Raw genomic sequence first — 26,669 nt, 5'->3', positions numbered from 1 at the left:
AGGAGGCTGAGGCAGGAGGATTTCAAGTACAAGTTCAGTCTCAGCAATTTAGCGAGGCCCTGAGCAATTTAGTGAGTGCCTGTATCAAAACAAAATATTAAAGCAAAGGGCTGGGGATGGGGCTCAGTGGTAGAGCACCCCTGGGTTCAATCCCTGGTTTAAAAAAAAAAAAGCTCTGGAAAAGGCAAGGAGACATTTGGTCAATCAACTAGCATTAAGGGAAGTCAAAGATGAGTTTCAACATAGAATGAAATTTCTTGTGCTGGGGATGTGGCTCAAGCGGTAGCGCGCTCGCCTGGAATGCGTGCGGCCCGGGTTTGATCCTCAGCACCACATACCAACAAAGATGTTGTGTCCGCCGAGAACTAAAAAAAAAATAAAAAAAAAAGAATGAAATTTCTAAAACACCTATTACCCCTATCATTATATATTTCCTCTTTATTCATCCCAATACCTGCAGCCTTTGGAAAATAACTAGGCTCAGTGGAGGCCAGGCTCCACTCGGACCCTCCCAGGAAGACCCCCACAACCTGCTCTGGTTGTGCATTCTGATGTTAACATCCTTTGTGACCCAAAGTTTTTCCAGAACTGTGGTTGCAACTCATTTTCCCCTTTTCCAGGGTGAGCTTTATCTCTTGCAAAGATAAAGATAAGCTTCTTGAATCCTGAGGTTAAAATGCTCCTTGTGAGACCCACACACGATGTTAAATGTGGTTCTCTCTGGACATAAGATCACAGATGTCCTATTGTTGACATTATTGTGTTTTTGGCCTCTGTTTTGTCTCTGCCCTCCCCGCTCACGAGCTCTCCGTAGTACCCTTCAGTTGCTCTGCCCTCTTTCCACGTCCCCTTAGTTTCATCTGGAGGTCGATGACTTGGTTTCTCTGTATGTCAGTCCAATGACATAAAGAAATAAGGAGGAAGTATAGGGCAGGGCATGTGACCAGGACCTTGGCAACCTGCAGTGGGCCACTCAGACCCCAAGCAGGGCCGTGGGCCACCAGCCCAGCAATCTTTCCCCCCAAAGTAGTTTTATCCATGCTTTATTTCCAGGCTCTTCGAGTTTTCTATATTAGTAGTAGGTGGGGTCCTGAAAGAGACCACCTTCATTTTGGTCACCCAGAGAATGCCATTTTCGGTCACATCAAAAGCAATTGCGGTCCCATGCCAAAGAGTCACCAGTGAGGGCGATTTATACCTGCAAAGGCTGGGTCAGTCCCCTGAGTCCAGGAGAGGCCATGGGAGATGATGCCCCTGTTCCCACGCACAGATCCCAGGAAACACTGATTCACACGCTCCACTCTGCATTCGTTCAGGTGCCATGGCAACGAGGCCCTTCAGAGCAGATGGTACCGCCGACTGCCCGTCATGTGGCACCTCTTCTGGCAGGCCAGGCCGCCTCACCAAGCAGGCCTGCCTCTGTCCAGCTGGCAGGGAGTGACTCCTGGTAACTATGTACATGGGGCAAAATATGCCCAGAGCCAACAGATGGCAAGGCCCAGCCGAGATGTGGGAAGAGAGGAGGGCTGGTTTGGGCTGAGTCAGAGGCCGGGACAGCGGACAGCTCCTGAAGGGGCAGGAACAAGTCAAAACATCACACACGCTGCTGCCTGGCCTCAGCTCGTCTGGGAGGCTGGGGAACAAACTGAGCGGGAGCCAAGCCAAAAACATCAGAAGCTTCGACAAATAACACTGAACAGTCTCAGCCTCCCTCCTCCGGGGGAGGCGATGGACACTCCCAGCAGAGGGCAACTGCTGGTGCCCCCAGCATCCTCAGCTCTCATTGTCTTTGTGCAAATCTCTGGTGGGGCCAAGCCAGAGCCTCTCACTGCAAAAGCAGCAGCTCCAAAGCTCCAGGGTAAACCCTCCACCAAGATGACAGACAGGTGAGGGGCTCCTGTGGGAGGGAGCAGGGCCCGAATCTTTGCCAACTATATCCTTCACGTGACCCTGAGCTTGGTACCCAACAGGCAAATGGAGGCATCTGTTGGGACAGATTGAAAGAGTACGTGACGCAAATCCCACAGAGTGACCTTTACCCGTGACTTGGGATGTGTGCGTTTTTTGCTACAGGATGCTGGTTACAGAACATTTGGTGAGACATCCCGAGCCATGACAGTGAAATTCTGACGTACTTAGCCCAGAGTGATAAACGGGTGTTTCATTTCCTGCTTTGGAATTCTTTCCAGTCACAAGACCCTCCGTGTCTCCCAGGCCCATGGCCAAAGTTTGAACAGAATGACAGGCACTCGTGCCCGCCCATAGGGACAACAGCATTCACTTGTCCAAAGGAGGGTATTTGGACTTGGAGTGTTTTCTTCTTCCCCTCCTTCTTCTCAAGATTTCCTCTCACCAGGGAGGTTTTGAGGAGGTGCCCATCTGCAGTGACAAACGTCCATCCTAGGCAGTCCCTGAACACCAATAGTCTGGAGATCCAATTGCACCAAAGGCCAAGGATCTGAGAGACACACTTGCTCCCAAAATGCACTGGGACATCAGGGTTGGGCACCTTCTGGAGAATCATTAGAAGCTACAGGCTAGAGAAGTCAGACAAATGATTACCAGAAAGAATACATTTTCTGTTTCCATTTTTATTGGGAACCTCAAAGAAAAGGAAGAGAGACGGATTGACTCCTGAGACAATCCCTGATGCAGAATCACAAAACGCTGGGAATTCTGGGTGTTGAATGGGGGACCATGAACCTCAGCAAATTAGTCCAAAATCAAAGGCGTTAGGGTTGTTCTGGAAATAGAGATTCAAGAAGCCCAGGAAAACGTTCTTATCCATGAGCAGAGCACAGACTGTGGGGTCCTGCTTCATAGCTGATATCCAGAGCCGTAACGTTGGGGTGTGATTCACACAACTGCAAGACAGGAAAGAGGGGTCAGCATGTCCCACAGGGAAGTCACTGGGAAGAGGGACACTTATTGCCTTTTAGATTTGCAAGAAAGCAAAAATGAGTTTCTTGGGGGGAATATGGTTAATACAGTTATCATATTTAAGTGAACATAATCACTTAACTGAAGAAGAAAAATTTTTTAAAATAGCTGTACACGTTTTGGAATTGCAGAATCTGTTGCTTCTAATAATATGGGGGATACTTGTGGACTGAGGCTCCGGGGAAATAAAGTGTCTATTTCCTTGTTTACTAACAAAAAATAGAAAACATTCTTAGGTCATTTGCAGATTTTACTTCAGGGAGTTTGAAAAAGATAAAAACAGTAGTTTCCAAAAATACTTTTTAAGTGAATAAAACAATCCTGAGACTTGAAATAATGGAGATACTGAGGGCCCTGTTATGGTTTGGATGTGAGGGGTCCCCAAATGCTCATGTGGGAGACAGTGCAAGAAGGTTCAGAGGAGAAGTGATTGGGTTGTAAGAGTCTTAAACCAATCGGTGATTTAATCCCCCTATAGGGATTAACGGAGTGGTAACTGAAGACGTGGGGTGTGGCTGGAGGAGATGGGAATTGGGACATGGCCTTGGTGTATATATTGGTATCTAGAAAGTGAAGTCTCTCTCTCTGCTTCTGGATCACCATGGGAGCTGTTTCCCTCTGCCACACTTCCACCATGATGTCCTGCCTCACCTTGAGCCCTGAGGAATGGAGCTGGCCTTCTATGGACTAAGACCTCTGAAACCAAGAGTCCTCAAATAAACTCTTCCTCCTCTACAGTTATGCTGGTCGGGTCCTTTAGTCACAGCGCAAAAGAGCTGACGAAAACAGGCCCTCTAAAGATGGATCAAGGAATTTAGGTCAAGGGCATGCAGGGTGACATGCTACAGTAACAACTGGCTAGGGACAGTCCAGGACTGGTGGTGAACCTTCCTGATCTAGAGTTCAATGCTCTGTCTTTGGAGGAGACAGGTTCTTATCATTTACATGTTGGAGTTGAGTTTGAATATCCAAGTTGGTTATGTTACTGATTTCCAAACATCAGAAATGTCCAGCACCATCCCTGCATCTGGCAGGATTAACACGAGTCCTAGGCCTATCCAACATCTCTCTGGGCTTTGGGATGACAAAGCCTGTGTTCTGCTCAGGATGCTACAGAGCTATTATTTCTTTGGCCTTAAACATCCCTACCCTTCTGTGGAATGTGGTTGTGATTTTGTACATGCATTTAAACATTAATCATGTGTTCCTTTTAAAAATTATATTCCTAGGCTGGGGTTGTGGCTTAGTGGTAGAGTGCTCGCCTAGCACACGTGAGGCACTGGGTTCAAACCTCAGCACCACATTAAAAAAATTAAATAAAATAAAGATTAAAAATATATTAATAAATAAAAATGATATTCCTATCCGGGGGAAGATTCCTCATAGACATGAGATGTGACTCGGGTGTGTGGTATCTGCTGGGCAATGAGTGCAGCAGGACCGGATGGACTGGGCAGGACAGCAGGCTGTGAAGCGCTACAGGAGGCTTTTGCTTACGGGGTCTCCCTGAAGAGATGCAAGCAACACCTGAGTCTGCAGGTGGTGGGAGGAAAGCCCAGGTGCATTTGGAACAAGGACGCGCACATGGGTGGCTTGAAACCTGCTTTGGGACACCCCCACAAGGGGAGGTACTGGCACATAGACCATCTCAAACATTGTCACTCAGTGTATTTGCCACCCCATGGTCGAGGGTCTTACTCAGCTATCCCATACACATCCAGCCGCTCAAACCAGGGCCAGAGGAGGTAATCGATCATGGATATGTGGTCCCCACCAAAGAAGGTGGTGTTCTGATAGTCCAGAATCTAGAAAGGCAAACGGAACAAAAGCACGTTAATTCACAGCTCTGCCGGCGTATTTCTAGACATTAAATATAAATATCAGATACATTCCCAAAGAGGGAGATGGAGGCTTCAATTCTTCTTCCCATTTTTAGGAGACTGTCTCTTCCCTCTTCCTGAGGTTTCTTCCACCTCCTCCAGGGCCACACTCCTGGCTGCATTCTGTCCCCTCCCTCCTTCCAACACTGGAATGACATTGTAACTCAAGTGACTGGAGAATCTGGACAGACAACCAGTGGCCCAGTGGCTCCCCCAGTCTGGAGCAGGCTGCTCCAGGTGCTGGGCTTCCACACACCAGCTGGGTCCAGAGCTGGAGGCCTGGGAGCCTCAGCCTGATGCTGAAGGAATCGTCAGGAGCCCCACTTGCTGTAGTTCTGAACCCCATTCCCAGCATGCTCTTCTCTATAACAAAGGGCATACGTAGCCTTCCTACCGCTCACTCTTTCACCTTCTCAATCAGTTCAAAGCCACGGCAGGAAGAGCAGCTCCCTCAAATCCCAGCATTATCCATCATTCTTTTATTTGAGTTCTCTGAACTTCACACTCTGTCCCCTCAACATTATCAATATCTGCATTAAAATAAAATTTCTCTTTCCTAAATGGGACAAATCAACACAGGTAGATAGATTCTACTGAAAACAGATACCCTCTCAACAGACAGATCATCAAAGACGGATGAAAGAAAGCACCGGAAAACCCTAAAAAGCAAACACACTTGGCGAGGCTGTCATTGGGCCAGCTCTTCCTGGTGTCCGTTACCTGGCGGCATCAAGCAACCGCTCGCTTTGGCCTACACAGCTCATAACCAGAGATCCGTCCCCCAGCTGGGGCTTAGAATGTGGCCCAGGTGACTCAAAGAGGTAAGGTCTGTGGTGTTTCCATCTTGAGATGTTGGGGCTGTAGTGAGGGACAGAGGTTTACTAAGAGGCATCCTGTAAATTAGGTACCTGGTCTGAATGGCACCATCAAGGACACACTTGCTTGCTCTCTTGGCTGGGGCATGGTGATGGGCTTGTAGCTAAGAAGGGAAGCTCTAGAGCCCCCAGACCTTGTCCTATAATAGGCTTTACCTCTGATCTAACATGGAACCCAGAGCAACTCACCTCCTTTCTCCTCTAAGCCTCAAAGTCCTCATCTATAAAATGGTGGGGATGTCAGAGGTTCTGGTGAGGGAGTGACATAACATGCATGGAAACCCACCTGACCCTGCTCGGTGAATAAGAGCAGAGACCCCCTCATTCTGCATCCACAGAAATCAAGTAAATACCTCCTGCCAAAAGATCATGAGCTCTCTACATGCCACCCCTTCTCAGAGGGGAAAGAATGTCTTGATGCCCTGAAGTCTAGGTCTTGATATTTCCCAGTGGGCATAGAGAGATCCCCTGGATTGTTGTCCTGAAAGTCTGGATAAATGTTAGGTGATAACACTTGTTCAAGGAGGCTAACAGCAGAGCATGAAGACAGCAGAAGCTACGCAATGAAAAACCCAGAGGTGTCCTCAGTCACATAGAAACAAGATCTGGCTTAGAGGGGAAAGAAGCAAATATATCAGTGTTTATAGATTCCAGCAGGCTCAAAACTCCCTTATGTCCAGGAATAGATAATAAGTGTCTAAACTCTGTGTGTGTGTGTGTGTGTGTGTGTGTGTGTGTTGTTTGTTTGTTTTAGGTACTGGGAATTGTACTCAGGGACACTTAACCACTGAGCTACACCCCCATCCCTTTTAATGTTTTATTCTGAGACAGGGTCTCACTAAATTGCTCAGGGCCTCCCTCGCTAAGTTGTTGAGGCTGGCCTTAGACTTGTGATCCTCCTGACTCAGCCTCCTTAGTCACTGGGTTTCAGGTATGCACCACTGCACCCAGCTAAATACCCAAACTTTTATCACTGGTTTTGGAATGAAGAGCCACAACTTGTTATTGGACTCATGGCACAAATGAAAACCAAATCTAAACCACTGGACTCTGGAACAACTGTATAATTCTTCTGCTTTACAGAGCAGGATGTTCTTGGAAAAGACCTTGTTAAGCAAATCAGACAAAGACATTTAATGGAATCAGATGGGTCCTTTGATAAAATGATGATATAATTTCACAAATGAATCACTGCTTAGTAATTGATAATTGTTCAATATATATTTCTAAAGTTTTCTATTTATTTACTCAGAGTAGGAGCATGCCTTGAAATATATGATCTTATAGACATTATATAAATACTCATAAAGTAATACAAGCAATAATCAAGGTACTCAGCACAGTAAAGTCAACATGAGCCAGGTATGGTGGCACACTCCTGTAATACCAGTTACTTGGGAGGCTGAGAAGGCAGGACTACAAGTTTAAGCTGAGCCTAGGCGATTTAGTGACCCTGTCTCGAAATTTTAAAATGGCTGGGAAAGTGGCTCATTGGTAGAGACCCTAGCATGTGCGAGGCCCTGGGTTCAATTCTCAGTACCAAGGAGGGTGGAATCCATGTGAGCTAGTGGATAAAATAGATCAACTGCCCTTCACCAGGCCCTCAAAGGGCAATACACGTCCCCTCAGCTCTCTCGGAGCCGGCGATAGCTTGACCCGCCCACATCAAAACTGCCGGAACTCTCAATACAGTGCCAGATTATTTTTGTTTTTGTTTTTATTTTCTTTTTTAGTTCTGTGGACAGAAAAGGGCCTCATACATGCTGGGTAAGTGCTCTGCTACTGAGCCCCCCACTCCACTGCTGCAGACCCTTGAGCCCTGCCCCAGACAGCATTTCCCCACCAATTTTAAGCAAATCTAAAAATTCCTAAAGAAAACTGTCTGCCCATCAACTAGCACAGAGTTCTGCCTCCTTTACTGATGAATCCCAGGGATGCAGAACACCCTGGCCAGGCCTCCTTGGAGGATTCTTGCAATTCTTTAGGACTCCCAATAGGAGAGCTCTCTTCTATACAAACCTGGTACTTTTCAGACATTTAAAATTATCTTAGAGTCCCAGACATTGTGAGGGAAGCATTTTGAAAAAAAAAAAAAAAAAAAAAAAAGGCATTTGAGGTTCTGGAATACTACAAAAATCTATTTTAAAATGTTCTGTTTTCCAAATCACCTAAAAATAAGGCTACAGATTTAATGAGGGAAAACTAGTGAGCAATGCCCCAAAGAAGGAAGGCCTTTTTGGCATGAGGAAGGTGCACTCCTCCTTCCCACCCTCTGAACCTGAAAGGCCTGGCTGGAAAAGCCCCTCCTCTTCTTCCAGGCCTTCGGGCGCCCCCAGCGGGAGGAAGATTGAAAGTCAGTCCTTCGAGGTCCACAGGAGCGAGAGCGGAGGGGAAGCACTCGGGTCTCCCTCTAGTGGTCATCCGTGGAGCGGCGCAGTGGCCGTGCCTCCCTCCCGTAGGTTCAAAGGAAGGAAAGAGAAATCTGCAATGCTTTCAAGACAGAAGCAAACTCATAAAAGAGAAGCGAACCCCAGACTTTTTAAATCAAGACAATGTAAAAAAAAAAAACCCTCCAGATTAAGATCTCAGACTCTCAGGTGCAGCCTCAATAACTGAGCTTCAAACCTTGAAGGGGCTGCCTGCCCTTTACCATCATCATTGACAGAAATCCCTGGCCTTATGGTCATTGTGGTCGGCTCTCCCTCCTCCTCCTCCTCCTCCTCCTCCTCCTCCTCACCATCATCATCATCATCATCATCATCATCTTTGGTACAGGAGATTGAGTCCAGTGGAGCTTTACCACTGAGCCACAGCCCCAGCCCTTTTAATTTTTTTTTTTTTTTAATTTTAAGACAAGGTCTTGATAAGTTGCTTAGGGCCTCACTAAATTGCTGAGGCTGCCTTTGAACGTGTGATCCTCCTGCCTCAGCCTCTGGAGTCCATAGGGTTACTGGTGTGTACACCCAGCTGGAAATTATTCTTAAGAAGCAGCCCTCCCTCCCCCAAAACATGAAGTCACCTACCAATATGTGAGCAGTACACTACAAGTGCTTATCCAGATGCCGCGGCAAAGCACTCAATTTTTTTCTTCCCATAAATCTTTTGAGTTCATAAAAGATAAGTGAAAATTCTCAAGATGTAAATTCAGGTCCCTGCTACACTGAGACAGCTGAGGATCCAATGAACAGAGTCTCAGTAAAATGAATCATTTTCTCCTCTATGAAACAGCATTAGAAGTAGGGTTTATGCAGAACCTGCCCCTCCTGCTGCCCCTCAGTTACGATCAAGATTGCCCATGAAGATGCAGAATACAACCTGTCAACATTTGGAGCTTAAAGGGGCAGTGAAAATTCTATCCTATAATCCTTTTAATGGCCCTAATTATTTTGTTCAAAATATCTTTGTAACACTAGGTAATGCCAGTCAAATTCTGTAAAGTGATGAATAGCGTATGCAAGTTTGGCGAATATTTATCACCTCTCTGAAGGGGGAGGGATTTCTATGCATAAAAATCAGTGGAAAAAAGCATATCAGGAAAGACTTACAGAACAATATTTTTAAATGTTACATTTCTATATACATAAAAGAGATAAATTAAAAGTTAAAGTAAAAAATGAGTTTTTAAAACAAGTAGATTTTATACATAAGGAACTCTTTTAAAGGAACTACTACAAATAGACAAGGAAAATCAATAAGGTCTTGAGAGGCAGATGGACAACATCCCTTGAAGAGACAACGTTCACAAAACCAAATACAAAGCGATGACATACTTTGGGGAAACCTCCCACTTCAGATGCAATCAAAGTAATACAAAGGGCTCAGAGTGTAGCTAAATGGTAGAGTGCTTGCCTTGAACGTGCAGGGCCCTGGGTTCATTTCCCCAGCACAGTGTGTGTGTGTGTGTGTGTGTGTGTGTGTGTGTGTGAAGTCAAAAAGGAGAAATTGCTATTTAGCTCTCTAAAACAAGCAAGTATCTTTGTGAATGAAATCTCTAAAGGAGATGGTACCTGGAGCATTCTCATATACTGCTTGGAGAGTGGTGTAAACGTCACACATCACAAGTCTTTTGAGAAGCCATTTAGTAATATATGGCTGGAACCCCCCAAACATGCAGCCCCTTTGATCTGGTATTTCCATTCCCAAGAGTTTCGCCCAATGGCATATTCTAAAACAGAAAACGATTTCTGAGCCAAGAAGCTGCACTCCCCATGGCCCTATTCATAATGGCAAAGGACTCAGAACATTTCGACACCCCTAACCAGGGTGTGGGATGAACAACTATTTGCTTTACACATATGGCAAATTATGTAGACACTAAAAGCGATTTTCATCTATTTTAAAAATTACACATCTAACACAGAAATGCATTGTTATTACCTTTAAAAAATTCAAACACAAAAAAATAGCATAAAAGCAAAGATCCTCCCTCCCCCACTCCCTGCCCTTGACCCACTTCTCTTTCCAACGGAGCTGTAATCAGTGCCCTTCCCAGTGGAAACCACTATCAGGAGTTCAACATGTGTCCCTCCAGACACTTTCCTGGGCATTTGTTCTCATGTATATATTCACATATATTGTGGGGGGTTTTGACTATTAAAATGGGACCATGCTACCTGTATTACTATGTGATTTACTTAAATGCTTCTAGGCAATCTTTTCATGTCAGTACACAGAGATACACTGTATTCTCCCCACCCCAATCCAGTGCTAGGGATTGAACCAGGACCCCAAACATGCTAGGCAAGCACCACCAATCTGTACCCCAAGCCCTTTTTAAATTTTTATTTTGAAACAGGGTCTTGCCAAGTTGCCCAGCTGGCCTTGAACTTGTAATCCTTTTGTCTCAGCCTCCCCAGTTGCCGGGATTACAGGTGACACCACGCCCAGCTCAACTGCATTCATTTCTTTTTCATATTTTTTTACTGATGCATTTTGGCTGTAAATAGTAGCATTTGTTATTACACATTCATACATGCACATAATATAACAATATAATTTGGCTATTGTCATTCCCCAGTATCATTTGTAACTACTCCACAGAATTCCACAAAATGAATATAATTTATTTATCCATCCTCCACCTAATGGATATTATGATTTCTATTTTTTTGCCATCATAAATATTTTTTCTCTAATAAGCACCCTTACATATATAAATATAGAGGTTACAGAATATGAGAAAAATCCTTATGTAATGGTAAGTTTTATAGCAACACATTTTAAGTACATAAAAATATACATAGCAAAAAAGGATAGAAAACAAAAGTATATTCATTTATAATTGGAGAAAAGTAAAATTAGCTTTTAAATAATAAAAATAAGTATTATTCTATTATTTACATGGTGGGACGTGGTATAGCAGAAGGCTATTAAAAGAAAAGGCATAGGCCTATAATCCTAGCAACTAGGGAAGTTGAGACAGTAAGATCACAATGTAGAGGCCAGCCTGGGCAACTTGGCAAGACTCTCAGCCACTTAATGAGACCCTTTCTCAAAATAAAAAATAAAAATGGCTGGAAATGTAGCTCATTGGTAATGTGCTAAAGTGCCCCTGGATTTAATCTCTACTCCCGCCCCCACCACACACACACAAAAGAAAAAAAAACAGGAAAAAAATTTTTCATGATACATCAATTATATCTCAACAAAACTATTATAAAAATAACTAGTAACAATAGGTTTAGTTTGTAAATGTGTCAACCTAGTTGATAAAAAATAACATTAGGTTGTAGATACTTTGTGGTAAAAGACTACAGATTATTTTCAATAAAGAATTAGCCAAGTATAAACTTTCTTTTCTTCCTATCTTAGTGATATTAAAGGAGAAACAAACAACATAAATAATTTCAACTTTGAAATTAATAAAAATTAAAGAAGAACAGCAGTGAAACTTCACCAAGACAGCCAGGCATGGTGATGTATGCCTTTAATCCCACCCAGCAGCTCAAGAGGCTGAGGCAGGAGGATGGAGAGTTCAAAGTCAGCCTCAGCAAAAGCAAGGTGTTAAGCAACTCAGTGAGACCCCGTTTCTAAATAAAATACAAAGTTGGGCTGGGGATGTGGCTCATTGTTCCAGTGCCCCTGAGTTCAATCCCCAGTACCAAACCCCTCCCCCTGCCAAAAAAAAAAAAAAAAAAGACAATAGAACCTAATGGGCTAAAATGTCTTTCTTTTGGAGAGGAAAAAGGACAGATTAAAAGTGAAGATTACAGGTAAAATTTAGAATCAACAAAGTATTCCAGGCATGGTGGTACACACCTATAACTCCAGCTGCTTGGGAAGCCAAGGGCAGGGAGGATTGCAAGTTCAAGGCCAGCTTCTGCAATTCAGTGAGACTTGATCTCCAAATCAAGAATAAAAAGGGCAGGGATCTAATTCAGTGGGAGAGCATCCCTGGGTTCCATCCCTAGTACCTTCCCCTCCAAAAGAAAGTAACCACAGATGCTCCTGAATGATGCTCACACAAATTATGCAAATTTGACCTCATGTAAAGTGCTGCACCTAGAACATGTAACCAGATTTGGCAGTGTGGAATGCAAAGGAACCTAGGACAAAGCGGGTTCATGAATGCCAAGAAGCAAAAGCATGGTGTCCATCGGCTACCAGAAGGGTAGTTGCTGATGCAGGTCCTCATTCCCAATGCGCTGTTTCAGGGTTATGTCACCTGCTCACTCTCACTCTCCTGTACTGAGTCTGATGATGACTGGGAAGGAACCAAGCCATAGCCAAAATGTGGACACTGAATGAAAGAAAGCATGTGAAGCGTCACAGAAATCCAGCCAAGTCCTGCCCTTCAGTGCACTGGACTTGACTTTCATAAAACATTCTGAATGAACTCCCTGGTGAAAAAGAGCTACTAAAAGGTCCTGTCAAACTGAAATCCACAAAGACAAAACCAAGACTGGTCCAAATGCTATTTTGAAATGGAAAAGTCAGTAATACTGTAAAAAAGAGAAGAAAGCTAAAAAATGTGTGCCACTTCAATTAATGATTCAAGAAAAGCTAGAAAATCTGTTTGAAGACAGATTTAAAGTGTGTTTAGCCCAGGGCATCCCAACAGTTTTAAAACTCATGCCAATGTTCAGTAGAGGAAAGCGAGCGGAGAGTCTGCTGGTTCAATAATAAAAGCAGTAGTAATAGATCTCAAAGAAATGTGAAAATATTATAGAAAAAAATGTGGCTATGTAATAATAAATCTTCAATCTTAATGAACTGGGTTTTTAAAGAAAAAAACTTTAAAACCAGACAGGGTACTTATTTCAAAAGAAAAAAAAAGTGTCAGAGTTTAAAATTGCAAAATGTGAACAGCATTTTGCCTGGAGGGAACATGGCAGATTGTATATTGAAATCTTGGCCAATTTATCACTCAGAAAGACCATGGGTATTCAATATATTTCTAGCTCATATAAAATCCTGATTGTACAAAGCCATGTGAAAGAATTATGTGTCAGGGGGTTGTTGCTATTAGAATTATTCTGACAAGTTTCAATTTCACTAGAGTCTCCTTAGAGTCAATACATTGATATTTAGAGGAATTAATCAAATAACACAAGTCCACTGGTCATGTTTTCAGATTCTGACATTGCCTTCATTGTAGCTAATATTCTTGTTAACATTCTGTGGGACAAAAACCACATTCAAACCTGTTAGGATAACGCTACATATTTTGTGGTCCTTCAGTAACATCAGTGAAAGCTACTTGATCCTGGGTGGTTAGCAACAGGTATTTCTGGGGCTCAGGTAACTAAAGATAAAGTGGAATGTGTTATTAGTGATGAACTAGAGCCAGCTGCCCACACCTCTTTCCAACTCTGAATTCAGAGGCAGCACATGGGTAGCTTAAAATCAGCCTTGGGAGGGGATTTACACCATTGAAATTGGCAAAAGCTAAAAATCAGGGACTTTCCCCCTTCTTTATTTCAGAGAGTTGGTTCTTAAACATTTATGACCACCCTACTGATTTGGGGTTAATGCTCCTAGCTAGTAAAATTGTTCCATATCACTCTCCTAAGCTCTGTTTCCAGGAATATCCCATCAGTACCCCCAAACAGAGCAAAATGAATCCTCCTTCCAAACCTCTTTCAGTGAAAAGCATCACATTTACTGGCTACAAACACAAACTTGAAAACCAACTTCTATAACTTCAGCTCCTTCACCAGGTTCCATCTCATCTTTAACTCTTAAAATCTCCCCCTCTTCAACCCTCTTGACTGTGGTCCTGTTGGCCCCCTTACCCATCCTCCTCACTGTTGCTGGGATGAGCATTTTAAAACACATGAAGGTTGATGCATGCCTATAATCCCAGAGGCTTGGGAGGCTGAGGCAGGAGGATCACAAGTGAAGCCAGCCTCAGCAATTTAGTGAGCCCCTGAGCAACTAAGAAAAGCCCTGTCTCAAAATAAAAAAATTAAAATGCTGGGGATGTGGCTCAATGATTGGGGATGAGGCCACTCTAATTTGCAAAGTAGGACTAGTACATTCAGGTTGAAATGGTTGTTGAAAAGAGCAAATGAAGCAGTGAATGCCAAGTACCTGCAGCATTATGCAAGGCAAAAAATACAGGTTCCCTTGTGCTGAACAGAGCCCCAGGTGAAGGAAACCTGTTCCTCCACCATAATTTTATATATCATTTAGTAACCTGTGTGGGGAGCCATTCTGACACGTGATTGGGTGACTCCCGTTAAGGGCCTGAGGCACTCTGGCTGTGTCGGAGTTATCCCGACCCTTTCCTGATGAGAGAGCCCATCCGTGTGGGGGTGTGCGTAACCACTGACCCTGGAGACCCAATCACTGACCCTGACCTTGGAGTGCAGCCCCCCCTCAACCTTCATTGGATGGAATTCTCCCCTGAATCTCTTGTCCCCCCAAATAAAAGGCTACTCCCCGGCGTGTTCGCTCTCTCTCTCCCCTGCTAGCCCAGAGTAATCCTCGCTGCCCTGCTGGGCGGCTTGAGGCGGGGAACCAGGGAGGCGAGCCGTCTCGGACCTAGCAATGTAAAATAAGGTACTGTCTGTGTGTTTTATTTTGATCTCTTCTAACTAACTTAATGCCAGAACCTCATTAATGAAACCACTGCGCAGGCCGCGTGGTAGAAACCTGCAGTTTACAAAGTTCAGCCATCCTCTAAATGGAGAGTTGAGGGAAATAGATCTGGAGCCAGCACCAGGCCTCCTCTTGCTGAGGGTTCTGGAACCCAGTAAAGTCAGTCTAAGACCCAAGACTCCTTCTCCCATATCACAGGCCTCTTTGGCGTCAAGGCCACAGCCCAGGACCCCAGACAAAAGGTTGATATCGTTTACTCGTGACTTCATCATCCACAAGTACTGCAATTATGCAAATCTAAGATAAGGAATGAAGTGTGTATAAATTTATACTGCTTTCACTTGACAAAGGTCAAATGAAAGAGTATTAATAAGCAGCCTTCCCTTCAGGGGCGAAAAATGCATTTTCTGGCTACCAATGAAGAAACGATGCATCCATCCAAGGTATTTATCGATTTCTGGGACAAAGATAAAGGAAGCCAAAAACCACCTTCCAGATTTTTCTAGAGGTAAGGAGTAAGTAGCTCCACTACTGGCAGAGATTGCTCCTTGTCCACCCACACCCACTTTCTTTTTCTTCCTTAATTACACAACACTAACTTTATTCAGAGTGTCCCAGGTAAAAGACAAATTTCCCAGCCTCCTCTGAAAATAGTTAGGACCCTACGACTAAATCCTGTTTAAGCAGTCACTTTTCAAGGAAAAGTCCTTTAAAGGAGCGTCACCATTTGCCTTTTTTTTTCCTCTTTACTCTCCTTTCCAGAACCTGGAATTGGGATGTAATGACTGCAGTTCCAGCAGCAATCTTGTCATTTTGAGGATGAAAACCTTGCACTAAAGACGAGAAAACTGAAAGAGAGAAAGAGTCTCAGTACAGGGTAATTTTATAAGGAAGCCACCAAATGGCCCTGAACTATCTACCTGTGGCTTTCCCCAGCGCCAGGGGGCTGAATTGAGGACTTCATGCATGCTAGCCAAATGCTGTACCACTAAGCCTGAGCTACACCCCCAGTCTCCCATCTTTTTTTTTTTTTTTTTTTTTTTTTTTGAGACAGGGTCTTGTTAAGTTGTCCAGGCTAGCCTCAAATTTGGAATCCTCCTGCCTCAGCCTCTCAAGCAGCTGGGATTACAAGTGTGTGCCATGATGCCAGGTTTACCTCTGGCTTTTTGATGTGAGAGAATAAACTTTTATAAGATAAATACAGAATAGTTAGGCCCACCAGCAGCCAAACACAATCCCTAGCTAATATCCTGGCCTCCCAGGCAGAAGCCAGAAAAGCTGTGCATTTTCTGAGATACTCAGGAAACATGGTGACTCCAGAAAAGGAAGCACTTGGTGCAAATTGTACCCTCCTACCAGATTTTTAAGAATAATTCCAAAGCATGTCAGTGGAAGGTGATGATCTGTGGTACTTAGCAGAGTCTGGCAAAAAGAATAAGCCTTTAAAGTAGAAGGAGTCAGAGTGACCATCCAGAGACCCTGCATGGCTTTCTCCAATCCACCTGACCATGAGAGGGGCCCCTTTTTGTACCTCCTCCAGGTTGCAGAATTCCTGACGCAGGGATATCTTCAGATCAGCACATTCTCTCCCACATCTCAACGCTACCAGACACTCCTTAGTCAACTGTGGGACCTATTCAAAGGACACAGGTTCTTAGTGGAGCAGTCTGTGGGAACCATGTTCCTGACCTGCCTAAAACTGCAGCAGAGCTTTACAAAACAGAACAGACCAACACCCACACACCACGATCAGAGTGCCCAGCTCCCTTCGAGGGGCATGAGGTTATGCAGGAACCCACTTCTTAAAGTACTCGGGAAAATAAGGTGCTTTAACAGGGGTTCAGCACTCCTTACTTGATTGGCTATTTCTATGCTGTACACTGAGGCTTAGAGAAGATGCTTAACCTCTCTAAGCCTCAGTGTTCTCATCTGAAAAATAGATATGATCAAAGTACCCATCTCAAAGAGCAGATGTGGAATAAGTTGGCCTCTGAAGTAGTTAGGGCAGTGCATGGACATCAATTTATGTGTACTATTAACGCCATTGGTTATCGTTTTCTTTCCAAAGAGAATTAACTTAAAATGTCTCCAACACCTCTTCTTTCATTATCAATAGCTGCCCTCTTTCCTCCCTTCTTCATATTTCCTGGATAGAGGTATCCTTGCCCCATTTAAAGGGCAATTCCCTTTCATGCATAATCTTCTCACTCTATGTTTAGAAAATACTCTCTTTAAAGGATCACCAGTTTTCAGTCAGTATCCCTACTTCAATTCACATGGTCATTACCATGTGGCAGTCAGACCTGCCAAGACTGCCAGTTGAAATGGAAACACACCTAGGAGTTAATAAGCCTTCAACCTTTACTACCAGTGGTCAGACCCTACTCTAATTCCATGGCAATTATTCCCCTGAGGCTCAAACGGTATTAAAATAAAACCATTTCACCAATGATTTGACTTTACAATGGGTTGAAATTTGGCAAAGACACCCAAAGTAAAATAGACTGTTAAGTGGCTCTTTAAAATTAAATATACCTTACAGAATAGCTCCAATAACATCTTCTGGCGTGCTCGTTCATAAGGGTCATATGGGAAGAGCCTCCGTCCTGGGTAAGCATCATCCAGGTATTCACATGTGATGACAGACTCATAGATCAGTTGACATTGGCTGGTCTCCAGGACAGGAACTTGGCCAAAAGGGTGTTTTGTAAAGTACCAATCAGGCTTGTTTCTCAGGTTAATGTTGATAACTTCGTGTCTTAAAAAGCAACGACAAAAGAAGACAGAATAAAAATGTGTATGTAGGCAGATGCCCATCTTGAAATAATCAATTATAAAATTAAAATTTGTGATTATAGCAGTTTTTTCAAAAAAGTTCAAGTTTTGTATAAACTATATTACAGCACTGTCTTCATTCCTTCAGTAAAAGGTGTTAGATGTTTTCTATGCCTGATCCCATTTGTTCCTCGGGATTCCCCACTTCCTAGGAAATAAAACTGGAGGTTGAATCTGGTGCCCAATGCCTTGTGCTAAGACGAGCAGAGTCAAGATCAGAGCCAAGCAGACTGACTCAGTGTTTGTACACTGAACCATGGCATTAGAGAGTTTAGGACATTTTAAAGCTTAAAAATACAAATCTGGTGTTAATATGTCATGATATGTTGTGGAAAATGTTAACAATGAAGAGTACAAGTTCAGGCACCAAACTGGACAGACTAGCCCAAGACCTTGGCCACACTCCCTCACCTTCTGTGCTCTGTGTCCTTAATTATAAAAGGAGGGTGATAAACTGTCCCCATCTCTTGGCACTGTTGTGATGATCAAGGAAGTGACTATGAATTATTTGGGACAGTGCTTTGTACATTAGTATACAATAAGCTTTTAATTCTTATTTTTAATTATAATTATTAGAGGTTCAAGCCTATAAAGTTATCAGAGACAGTCACATAATGTTTAAAAAGATTAAAGAAAGCAAATGAGTACATTCTTTGCTAGGTCTAATAAATTATATTAAAAGCAGCAGTGCTCAATCAGGTGACTTTTGCCACCACACCTCCCCAAGGAACATTTAGCAACCTTTGGAGACATTTTTTGGCAACAACTACTATAATCTAATAGGTAAAAGGCAGGGATGGTGCTAACTATCCAATTATTTTCAAAACAGCCCTTCCTCCCCCTCCCCAACAAAGAATCATCTGAATCAAAATGTCAACAGTGCTAAGGTAAAGAAACTGCTTTAAAGAAATATTTACATCATCAGTTCCTAAGCTGCCAATTTGTCCCCAAATAGGCAAAATATTGGGTTGCTATTATTTTTCTTTAAAAACAGGTAACCTTAGAGGCAATTATATTTGAGCAAAAGGGAAGAATCTGGAAATACATGTCATATACACTCAACATCATTTTATGTAAAGCATCTCTGCACCTATCTCTGTATTTTCTGATGCAAATCTGAAAATGCTGTATGCCCCCTGTCCCCATGATGGACTCTTTGAGACAAGAGTCAGAGCCTGAAGTGACCCATTCTCTACCTTTGAACTTGAGGTTAGCAAAGTTGCTTAACCTTCTCAATCCAAACCTGAAGGAGTTCATCTGCAAAATTCCTTCTAGAAGGATAGGTACCCATTTCTCAGGTATATCGGAACCTTAGAGACACCTGTTGGTAGCAGTTCCTTCTATTTCAATTTTTGGAATGGTTTATTCCTTCATTTAAGAAACACTTTTTGAGTGCCTACTATGTGCCGGGCTCTCTTCTAGGGTAGGTCCCTACCCTCCCAAGCTCACAGTTTTGGAGGACATGTTGCAGTAGTGTGGGGGCAGTGGCCGAAACGGAGGGACTAGGAGGAAAGATCAGTGTTGGATGCAGTAAGCACAATAAAGAACAGGGTCCACCTAAGATGCCTGGGTGGGGGTGGGGACCCCATCGAAGGGAGCAGCTGGAGAAGGCTTACATAGCCTTGGCTGTGTCCCTCCTAAACAAACAGGGAGGAGGGAACCAGTTTGTTAAAGCCACCAATCATTCAGTTTGCTCTGCTTTGTCTGAAAGTTCCATGCAGTGACAGGCCCCTGAAAAGAGCTCCGCCTTCCAGGAGGGCTGGAAAGGTACCCTTGCTTTGGACATTTGGGTACCACAGGTGGTGTGGCCACCTCCACATCAAGAATCTGTGAAGAATGGACATTTAAACCCCAACTTTCATTTTAAGGGTGTTTCATTTACTTTGTCTCCAGAGAAAAGGACAGGGAGCCCCGTCTAAAATCTGAGGGTGCCCTAGATTGTAAATATTCCCCCCTGCCTGTGGAGCGCTGGGCTTTATCAGGGCAGCCTTGGCTCCAGCTCCTCACCTGATGCCTTTGGCTTTGAGGACGAGCCGTGTCCTGTGCGAGTAGGGGCAGAACCTCATGCTGTAGACGCGGATTGTACCTTCAGGTACTGGCCCTGGGGGACAGCTTCCTGCAGGGCGGGGAGGGGCGGAGGACGCAGAGGCGGGTTAGCTCGGTGAGGAGAGGGGCTCACTCCCCTCCAAAGCTCTGCGCTCAGCCTCCCAAGTCCCACAGGGGACAGTTTCGCACGTGGCTTTGGTGCAGGGGAGCCCTCCAAGTTCCTCCTAGCTCCGCTGACCTACAGGTTAACGCCTGTCAGCCCTCTCCAGAGCCAGCAGCCCAGTCACCTGGCTCCCCCTGTCTGCGGGCCAGGGTCGATCGGGAGGACTCACCTTTCCCCAAGGACCTGGTCGCATCCACAGACATGGCGTCTAGGTGTCTGCCCTGCGCCCAGCGCTCACAGTCGTAGCCAGGTGGCTCGCCGCCGCCGCCGACTCCAGGGACAGCTGCGCTCAGGAGCCCTCCTGCCCCAAATTCAATTTTTGAAAGGCTGGTCTCCGGCGGGTTAGAAGGGGCGGTGATCTGGGGCAAGAGCTAGGATAACTTAACCCAGGGAGACAGAACCCCAGATTCGGAAGCCCAAGAATAAGGACAAAAGCAATACCAAACCAAGCAAAACCCTGAAAAGTACCCACTTTGCTTTGAACATTCGAGTGCCATCTTTGATGGGGCCTCCTCCACGTCAAGAATCTGTGAAGGATGGACATTGAAGCCCCAACATGCATTGCAAGGGAGTTTGATAAAAAATCGACCAAGATAACACGTTTTTTTTTTCTTTTCCACCCTCAATCCTCCCTTCTTTACTTAAGACAATTGGTCACATCTTTGTGAGTACAGAGTGAGTATGGCTTTTTTTTTTTTTTTCATTTAATAGGGCCAAACTTTTCCATGATACAGCAGATAGGAAGAAAAAGTTATATGTTCAGATCTTGCATCTCCTTGAGAGTAAGTGCCAGCTAAATTTTGCAAAACACTTCACTTTGCCTTGCCCTAGTCCTGGCCCTAACTGCGAGATTTTACCCAAGTTCTGAAAACTAGCAGTTAATAAGAACAGGATACCTAGAGGCAAAGAACAATTTGTGAGCTCTCCCCACTGCAACCCAAATTTCCAAGAAGACTCATTCTAGTGGTGAAGAACACATTACCCACAGCCCAGCAGCACAAAGGTCACTTGAGGTAGAAGAGGTAGCTGGCCTGGGCTTTGACACTGATAAGCTGAGATCCTGAATTTCAGGAGGTGGAAAAATAATTTTTTTAATTTTCCATGACTGAATTGAAATGGAAATTGCTTGCAAGTCCATTTTATGGGATTGACAGGTAATGAAAGAAAGAAAAGCATTGTGTCTTACGAAAAACTAATTATTTCCATGGACCATTTGTTTGCTTCCTAAAACTGCTCAGTCAGGCAACTAGCATTATTCCTATTTTACAAAATAATAAATAGCCTCAGAAAAATAAAATTATTTGCCCAAAGTGACCAGCTAGTAGAGTTGAAGAAATTTAAAAATCCAAAGAATGACTCATTGTCTTGGCCCCTAAAATGGATAACAATGTAGAGGAAAGGGTATATGTTCAGGAAAAGATGTAACACATAATGGCTGTTATTTTAATCTAGCTATCTTATTAAATGAAATAACAGAACCTTATTAAGAGGTTTATGAAAGGGCACTTTTTGGCCTTTGGAATTCTAATCTATTCCGAACTTCTTATTTAATAGTGCAAACATTTTTTTGTACAAAATAAAAATCTTCAGAATAGTGACTCAATCACATTTTTTACTGTCATTCAGCAATTATGAAATAAGCTTAGATAACAATGTGGCTTTATAAGAATTTGGGAATATCGAAAATGTTTGGATAAATGCATAGATACTTAGAAATGCATAAATGTCAGAAATCTGGTATTGAAAAAGACAAATTGGTTCTTGACTTGCTATGTTGACAACTTTTCATTTTGGAAGATAAAATTATATAGCTAATTTCTATCAAAAAGGATAAATTGGATGGTAAAACAGAAACAGGAAATAACCATATCATGTCAGAGCTCCTGGTAGATAAAGAGTCAGATAAATGTGTCCCTTGCATATTTCAAATAGATGAGAGAAGTATACCCAGAAGAAGAACAACATTTCCCATCCCTCTCTTTACTCACCTACCTACACCAAATTAGACCTAACTTCCCACATACAGGTATACTTTTAATAAACAACATTTTCCAATGGAAGGCCCTAGGAGGAAAGTGGAAACTCAAAATAAAAATAAATTATTGGTAACATGTATTTGGTGCTTTATGTGTATTAATTCACTTATCCCTTAAATGGTCCTAAAAGTATTAGTTCATTTTAAAAGATGAAAAAACTGATGCTAACAAAGTTATAAACTTGGCAAAAGCTTCATAACTATTAAGTAGAAATGGAAGGATTAAAGCAACACTCTCAACCAGTAGCTTAATATATTCTAGATATGATGGACTGAATGGCTAGAAAACATTCTTCCCTAGATAAATATTTTAGGCTTTTGGGTCCTTCTGTTCTCAACTACTTTACTCTTGTAGGGTAAAAACAGCCATAAATGATATATAAATGAATGAGGATGGCTGTTTTCCAGTGCAACTATATGGACACTGAATTTCAATTTCGTTCATATTTTTAATAGCATTTATTTTCAGAGAAGTTTTAGGTTCACAGCAAAGCAGAGGGGTTATAAAGATTTTCATATATCCCCTACCCCACACATGAAAGCTTCCCAGACTGCCAACATCCCAACCAGAGTGGTACATTTGTTACAATTCATGAATACATACTGACAAATTATCATTAAAGGTCCTTGTATATGTACATTAGTTGTTCACTATTGATGAATTTCAAGTCATAAGTTATCATTTGTATTTTAATGTTTTAAAATGTAAAAAAACACTCTTAGCCCTTTGGGCTGTAAAAAAAAAACCCAACCAAACAAAAACAACAAAAAAAAAAACCCAAAACAGTTGGCTGGATCTAGCTCAATGGCCTTAACTTGGACATCTGTGGTCTGTAGCACAATGATTGGATTAGCAATGGAGAAATTAATTGATTAATTAATTTGTAAATTAAAATGTTCTATGTCAGAGGATGTAGTTCCAAGTTCTTTCTCTTCGTTCTCTCTTTAAAGAAAATAAAATCCTTTATAAGAACATTTAGAAAATGTTGCTTATTATAAGTGTACCTGTATGTGGGAAGTTAGGTCTACTTAGTGTAGGTAGGTGAGTAAAGAGAAGGATGGGAAATGTTCTTCTTCTTCAGATAGGAAGCAATACTGTTAGAGTTCTCAGAATGTGGAGCCAGAAAGGCAGACTGTGAGACCTGGCTTTGGCATTCAAGCCAGCTATGGAAGTTCTCTGACTTTCCCCTGTACAGTGAGAACATTAAAAATATCTACTAGATGGGTTCATTGTGAGTGTGGACTGCGATCATACAGGCATCATCAATATAGTAAGAGCTTAGTGCACCTCAAAATTAATTAAATACTAGTGACGAGGAACACATTTTCAATAGTATAGAAAATTCCAGCTTTGTATCCCTATAGATGAGATATACTGTTATTCAGTTTTGCTAAGCATATTAGAATTAAAATTCAACTCACAATATTTGTTTCACCAGTTACCAGTTTAATGGCAATTGAGTAGGTTAAATGCTGCAGGCTACATTTCAGTAATGTGGTTTTTGATCTTACCACTGAACATTATCGTTTCCCTAGAAAGATTTTAATTATGACCTTTAAGCTTACTTCTTTTTTAAAGATCCAGTAGGTACCTCTTTGGAATCCTCTTTGCAAACTTTCCTTCTATATTATTTCATGTTTATACTTCTATTATACCAATCCATTCAAGAATGAGACAAACTGTAATGAGGCCATCTTAAACCTGCTCCAAATCGGTTTCCAGCCACTTCAAATATAACTAAATCTGTTTTGAAAATGTAGGGATCTTTAATCATGGCTGATTAATGACTTAAGTCTTTTAGGAAAAGAATGCCACCACAAAAATAATTTCTTCAATTGTTTACATGAGTTTACCTTGAGAAAAAGTAGAGTTCGTATTTTACAATTTTTCAAAAATTTTTTGTCATGCCCACCACTGAGAGAAGAAACCAGAGGATTTTCCTTTTTAATATTTCAGAAGAGGGGTTGGAGTTGTGGCTCAGTGGTATAGTGCTCCTAGCATGTGAGGCACTGGGTTCGATTCTCAGCATCACATAAACATAAATAAAATAAAGGTTCTGTATCCATCTCTGATGAAACATTGGTGAAGGTTAAATAATTGGGCTTTAACTAAAAGTGTTAAAATGTAAAATTTTAAAAAAGTTCACGATGCTATTAAAGAAATTTTTAAAAAATATTTCAGAAGTGCTCCTCACATGTAAGATTATAATACTGGGTATTCAGTTATTGTTCATGGAGTTCATAGAGCAAGATAAACTAGGAAACAGGTTCTACCCTCAAATATGTCTATAGTCATCATTTGTTTCCAGGAAGTGAGGGTCATAGGGAATTCTGTGCTTTAATGAATTTGTTTGGGGACATATTCAATAAGATCACTAAAATTATTAGAGGAAGAACGTCATCTTCCCACTTGGGAAAGTAGAGTCAAAGGAGACTTTTCTTTTAAGTGTTTAAATATATTTTCCTATACCTATGTCTCTTTACAACTTGAGGCATCAAAGAAAAAAACTTAACATATAACATTCAAATAAGCTAAAGCAAAATTCAAGATTCTAACATGAGCAAGTCAAATATTTGTAAAAATCAAACAAAACACATTGAGTTTGGAAAAGAAATATCAATATCTCCTATTAAATTTCAGGCATAATAATGATGTGGCAAAAAAAGTGATATAGTCATCCCTACATATTCACACAGATTTGGCCAAGGACTCTCTTGGATACCCAAATCCACAGCTGTTCAAGATTCTTAAATAATAAAATGGCATATTATTTTCACATAATCTTGCACATCCTCCTATAGAAATTAAATCGTTTTTAGTTAAAATACCTAATACAATGCAAATGATATGTAAATAGTTGTTCTACTGTATTGCTTTGGAAATAATTATAAAAAGTCTGTCATATTCAGTACAGATTGAGGTCTTTTTTTTTTCCCAAAAAATATTTTCTATCCAAGGTTGGTTGATTCTGCAGATGTGGGGCTCGTGGATAAGGAGGGCTGACTGTGCTATCATCTCCTGACTCGACCTCCAAATGCTAAGTTGTTGAATAAAAAGAGTCTGGGGGCAGAGACATATGTAATCCGTTACATTAACAACAGTAGTACTGACTCTAAAGAGTACTGACTGAATTTGAATCTCCTCTTCAGCATTTAATAGCTGGGTGACCTTGGGCAAATCATAAAAACTTTCTATGCACTGGTATTCTAATCAGACACGGGATGAGAGCATTTAATACTTTGCACGCACCTGTCACCTAGTAAGAATTTAACATTAGCTATTAGTTTTATTATCGTTTTCATGTAGCAGGAAAGACTTTCAGTCTTCAAAATGACAGGATAGTCCAAGAAATTAAATTCCCCTGCCTGCTTGTACCCTAATCATGCAGTGTAGCGCAACTAGAGATGCTCCATTTCAGATCTGAGTACCTAGTGATCTGGGGTCTTCGCCCGTCTCCAGCCAAATGAGAAAAATAAGAACAAATTAACCTGACTTAAAAATATTTGATTTAAAGGCCTGTTCTTTACTCTTGGATTATAACCCTTGTATTTTTGTTTTGTTTTGTTTTACGTTACATCCTCTGATGAAACACTGGTGAAGGTTAAATAATTGGGCTTTAACTAAAAGTGTTAAAATGCAAAATTTTAAAAAAGTTCGCGATGTTATTCTGGGCCCTAAAATTCATGAATATCTTAAAGTTCAGAAATGACCTCAGACCCCTCTAGTCTTCCAACACAACGAAGGCCACACCAACCCTCCCGGGAGAGGTGAGAGGAGAGACGCCCTCGCGGAACCTCAAGGCGCCTGACCGCCGGAAATGGATGGGGAGGGGTGGTGGCGCAGAGGGAGGCGGGGCCCAGGTGGGGCACGCCCCTTATCACGTGATCCTACCCGCCAACTGGCCGCAGGGTCCAGAGCTTTAGCCAATCCTCAGAGCTTTTGGAAGTGCCTGCCGAACAGTGCTGAGAAGAGCCAATGGGAGGCTGCGTTACAGCTCTAATACCGAAGTGGAGGGCCTAATCACTATGGCTGGCCTAAGGTGAAACCGGGTAGTGGTTGGTCGTGGCCCCACAGGACCCGGCTACACTTTGTTTGAAAACTCGCCGGGAGCCGCCGTGCCTGGCGGGGCGGGCTGACGACGGCGGCAGAGATGGATACGCCGGCGGCTGGAGCGTTGGAGCGGCTGAGGGCAGGAGTCAGAGGCCGTTTGTGAAGTCAACCGTTCTCAGCTGCCTCTCGGGGTGCGGCCCCCACATCATCATGGGGCGGGGAACTCGTTTCCAATTTAGAACTCGCGGCCCACCCAGGACCTATTAAATCGGAAATGCAGCGCTGAGTCGTGGGTGATTCTTAGGCACTCTTAAAAGACCTAATCATTCGGACATTTTCCTCACCAGCAAATCTGAGCCTAAGTACAGGAAACCAGACTTTGGGGCAGGAAGGCAGCCCCTTGATTGTGATGGTAAGAACAGTGTCCTGGATGTGTTCTCCAGATCCTTCTGCCAGCGTCTTAAGACCTCATTTACCCTCGGGACTAGTTTAGAACAAAATGAGGCTCTCTGATCTGCCTTCTCCTGGCGGTGAAGTGGTGATAAAAATAGAAATCTACAGGTCTCTGGAAACTATGGAAGATGTCATTAATATTTCTCAGTGGGGACATTACCTATTATTTATACAGCCTTATATACTGAATTGATCAATGTGGTCTTCCCACTACTTAACACCTACTGTGTGTCCAGTATGGGGATTTGGAAGAATGGGACTTGAAGGAAATTGGAGGCTGGGAGACCAAACAGGCCATTCAGTTGTGAGAGGTGATGTGGAGAGAGTGAGATTAAATGGATGATGGAAA

The 26,669-nt window shown here is 42.7% G+C and overlaps 1 protein-coding gene across 1 annotated transcript; it reads right to left on the bottom strand.

Moving 5' to 3' along the window:
- Positions 1 to 2,600: 2,600 nt before the first annotated feature.
- Positions 2,601 to 25,957, bottom strand: LOC308634499 (glutathione S-transferase omega-2). Its single transcript, XM_081268348.1, has 6 exons — positions 19,951 to 25,957; positions 19,580 to 19,688; positions 17,273 to 17,495; positions 16,269 to 16,370; positions 4,639 to 4,745; positions 2,601 to 2,864 (listed from the first exon to the last, which is right to left on the bottom strand). Exons 1-6 carry the CDS (start codon positions 19,982 to 19,984, stop codon positions 2,705 to 2,707), a joined length of 735 nt encoding a protein of 244 aa, XP_081124474.1. The 5' UTR covers positions 19,985 to 25,957; the 3' UTR covers positions 2,601 to 2,704.
- Between the last annotated feature and the right edge of the window lie 712 nt (positions 25,958 to 26,669).

This window comes from Spermophilus citellus, assembly GCF_964194105.1.
Source record: "Spermophilus citellus genome assembly, chromosome: 15".
NCBI lineage: Eukaryota > Metazoa > Chordata > Mammalia > Rodentia > Sciuridae > Spermophilus > Spermophilus citellus.
The sequence above is the reverse complement of the archived record's forward strand: the minus strand, read 5'-3'. Positions and strand labels throughout refer to the sequence as shown.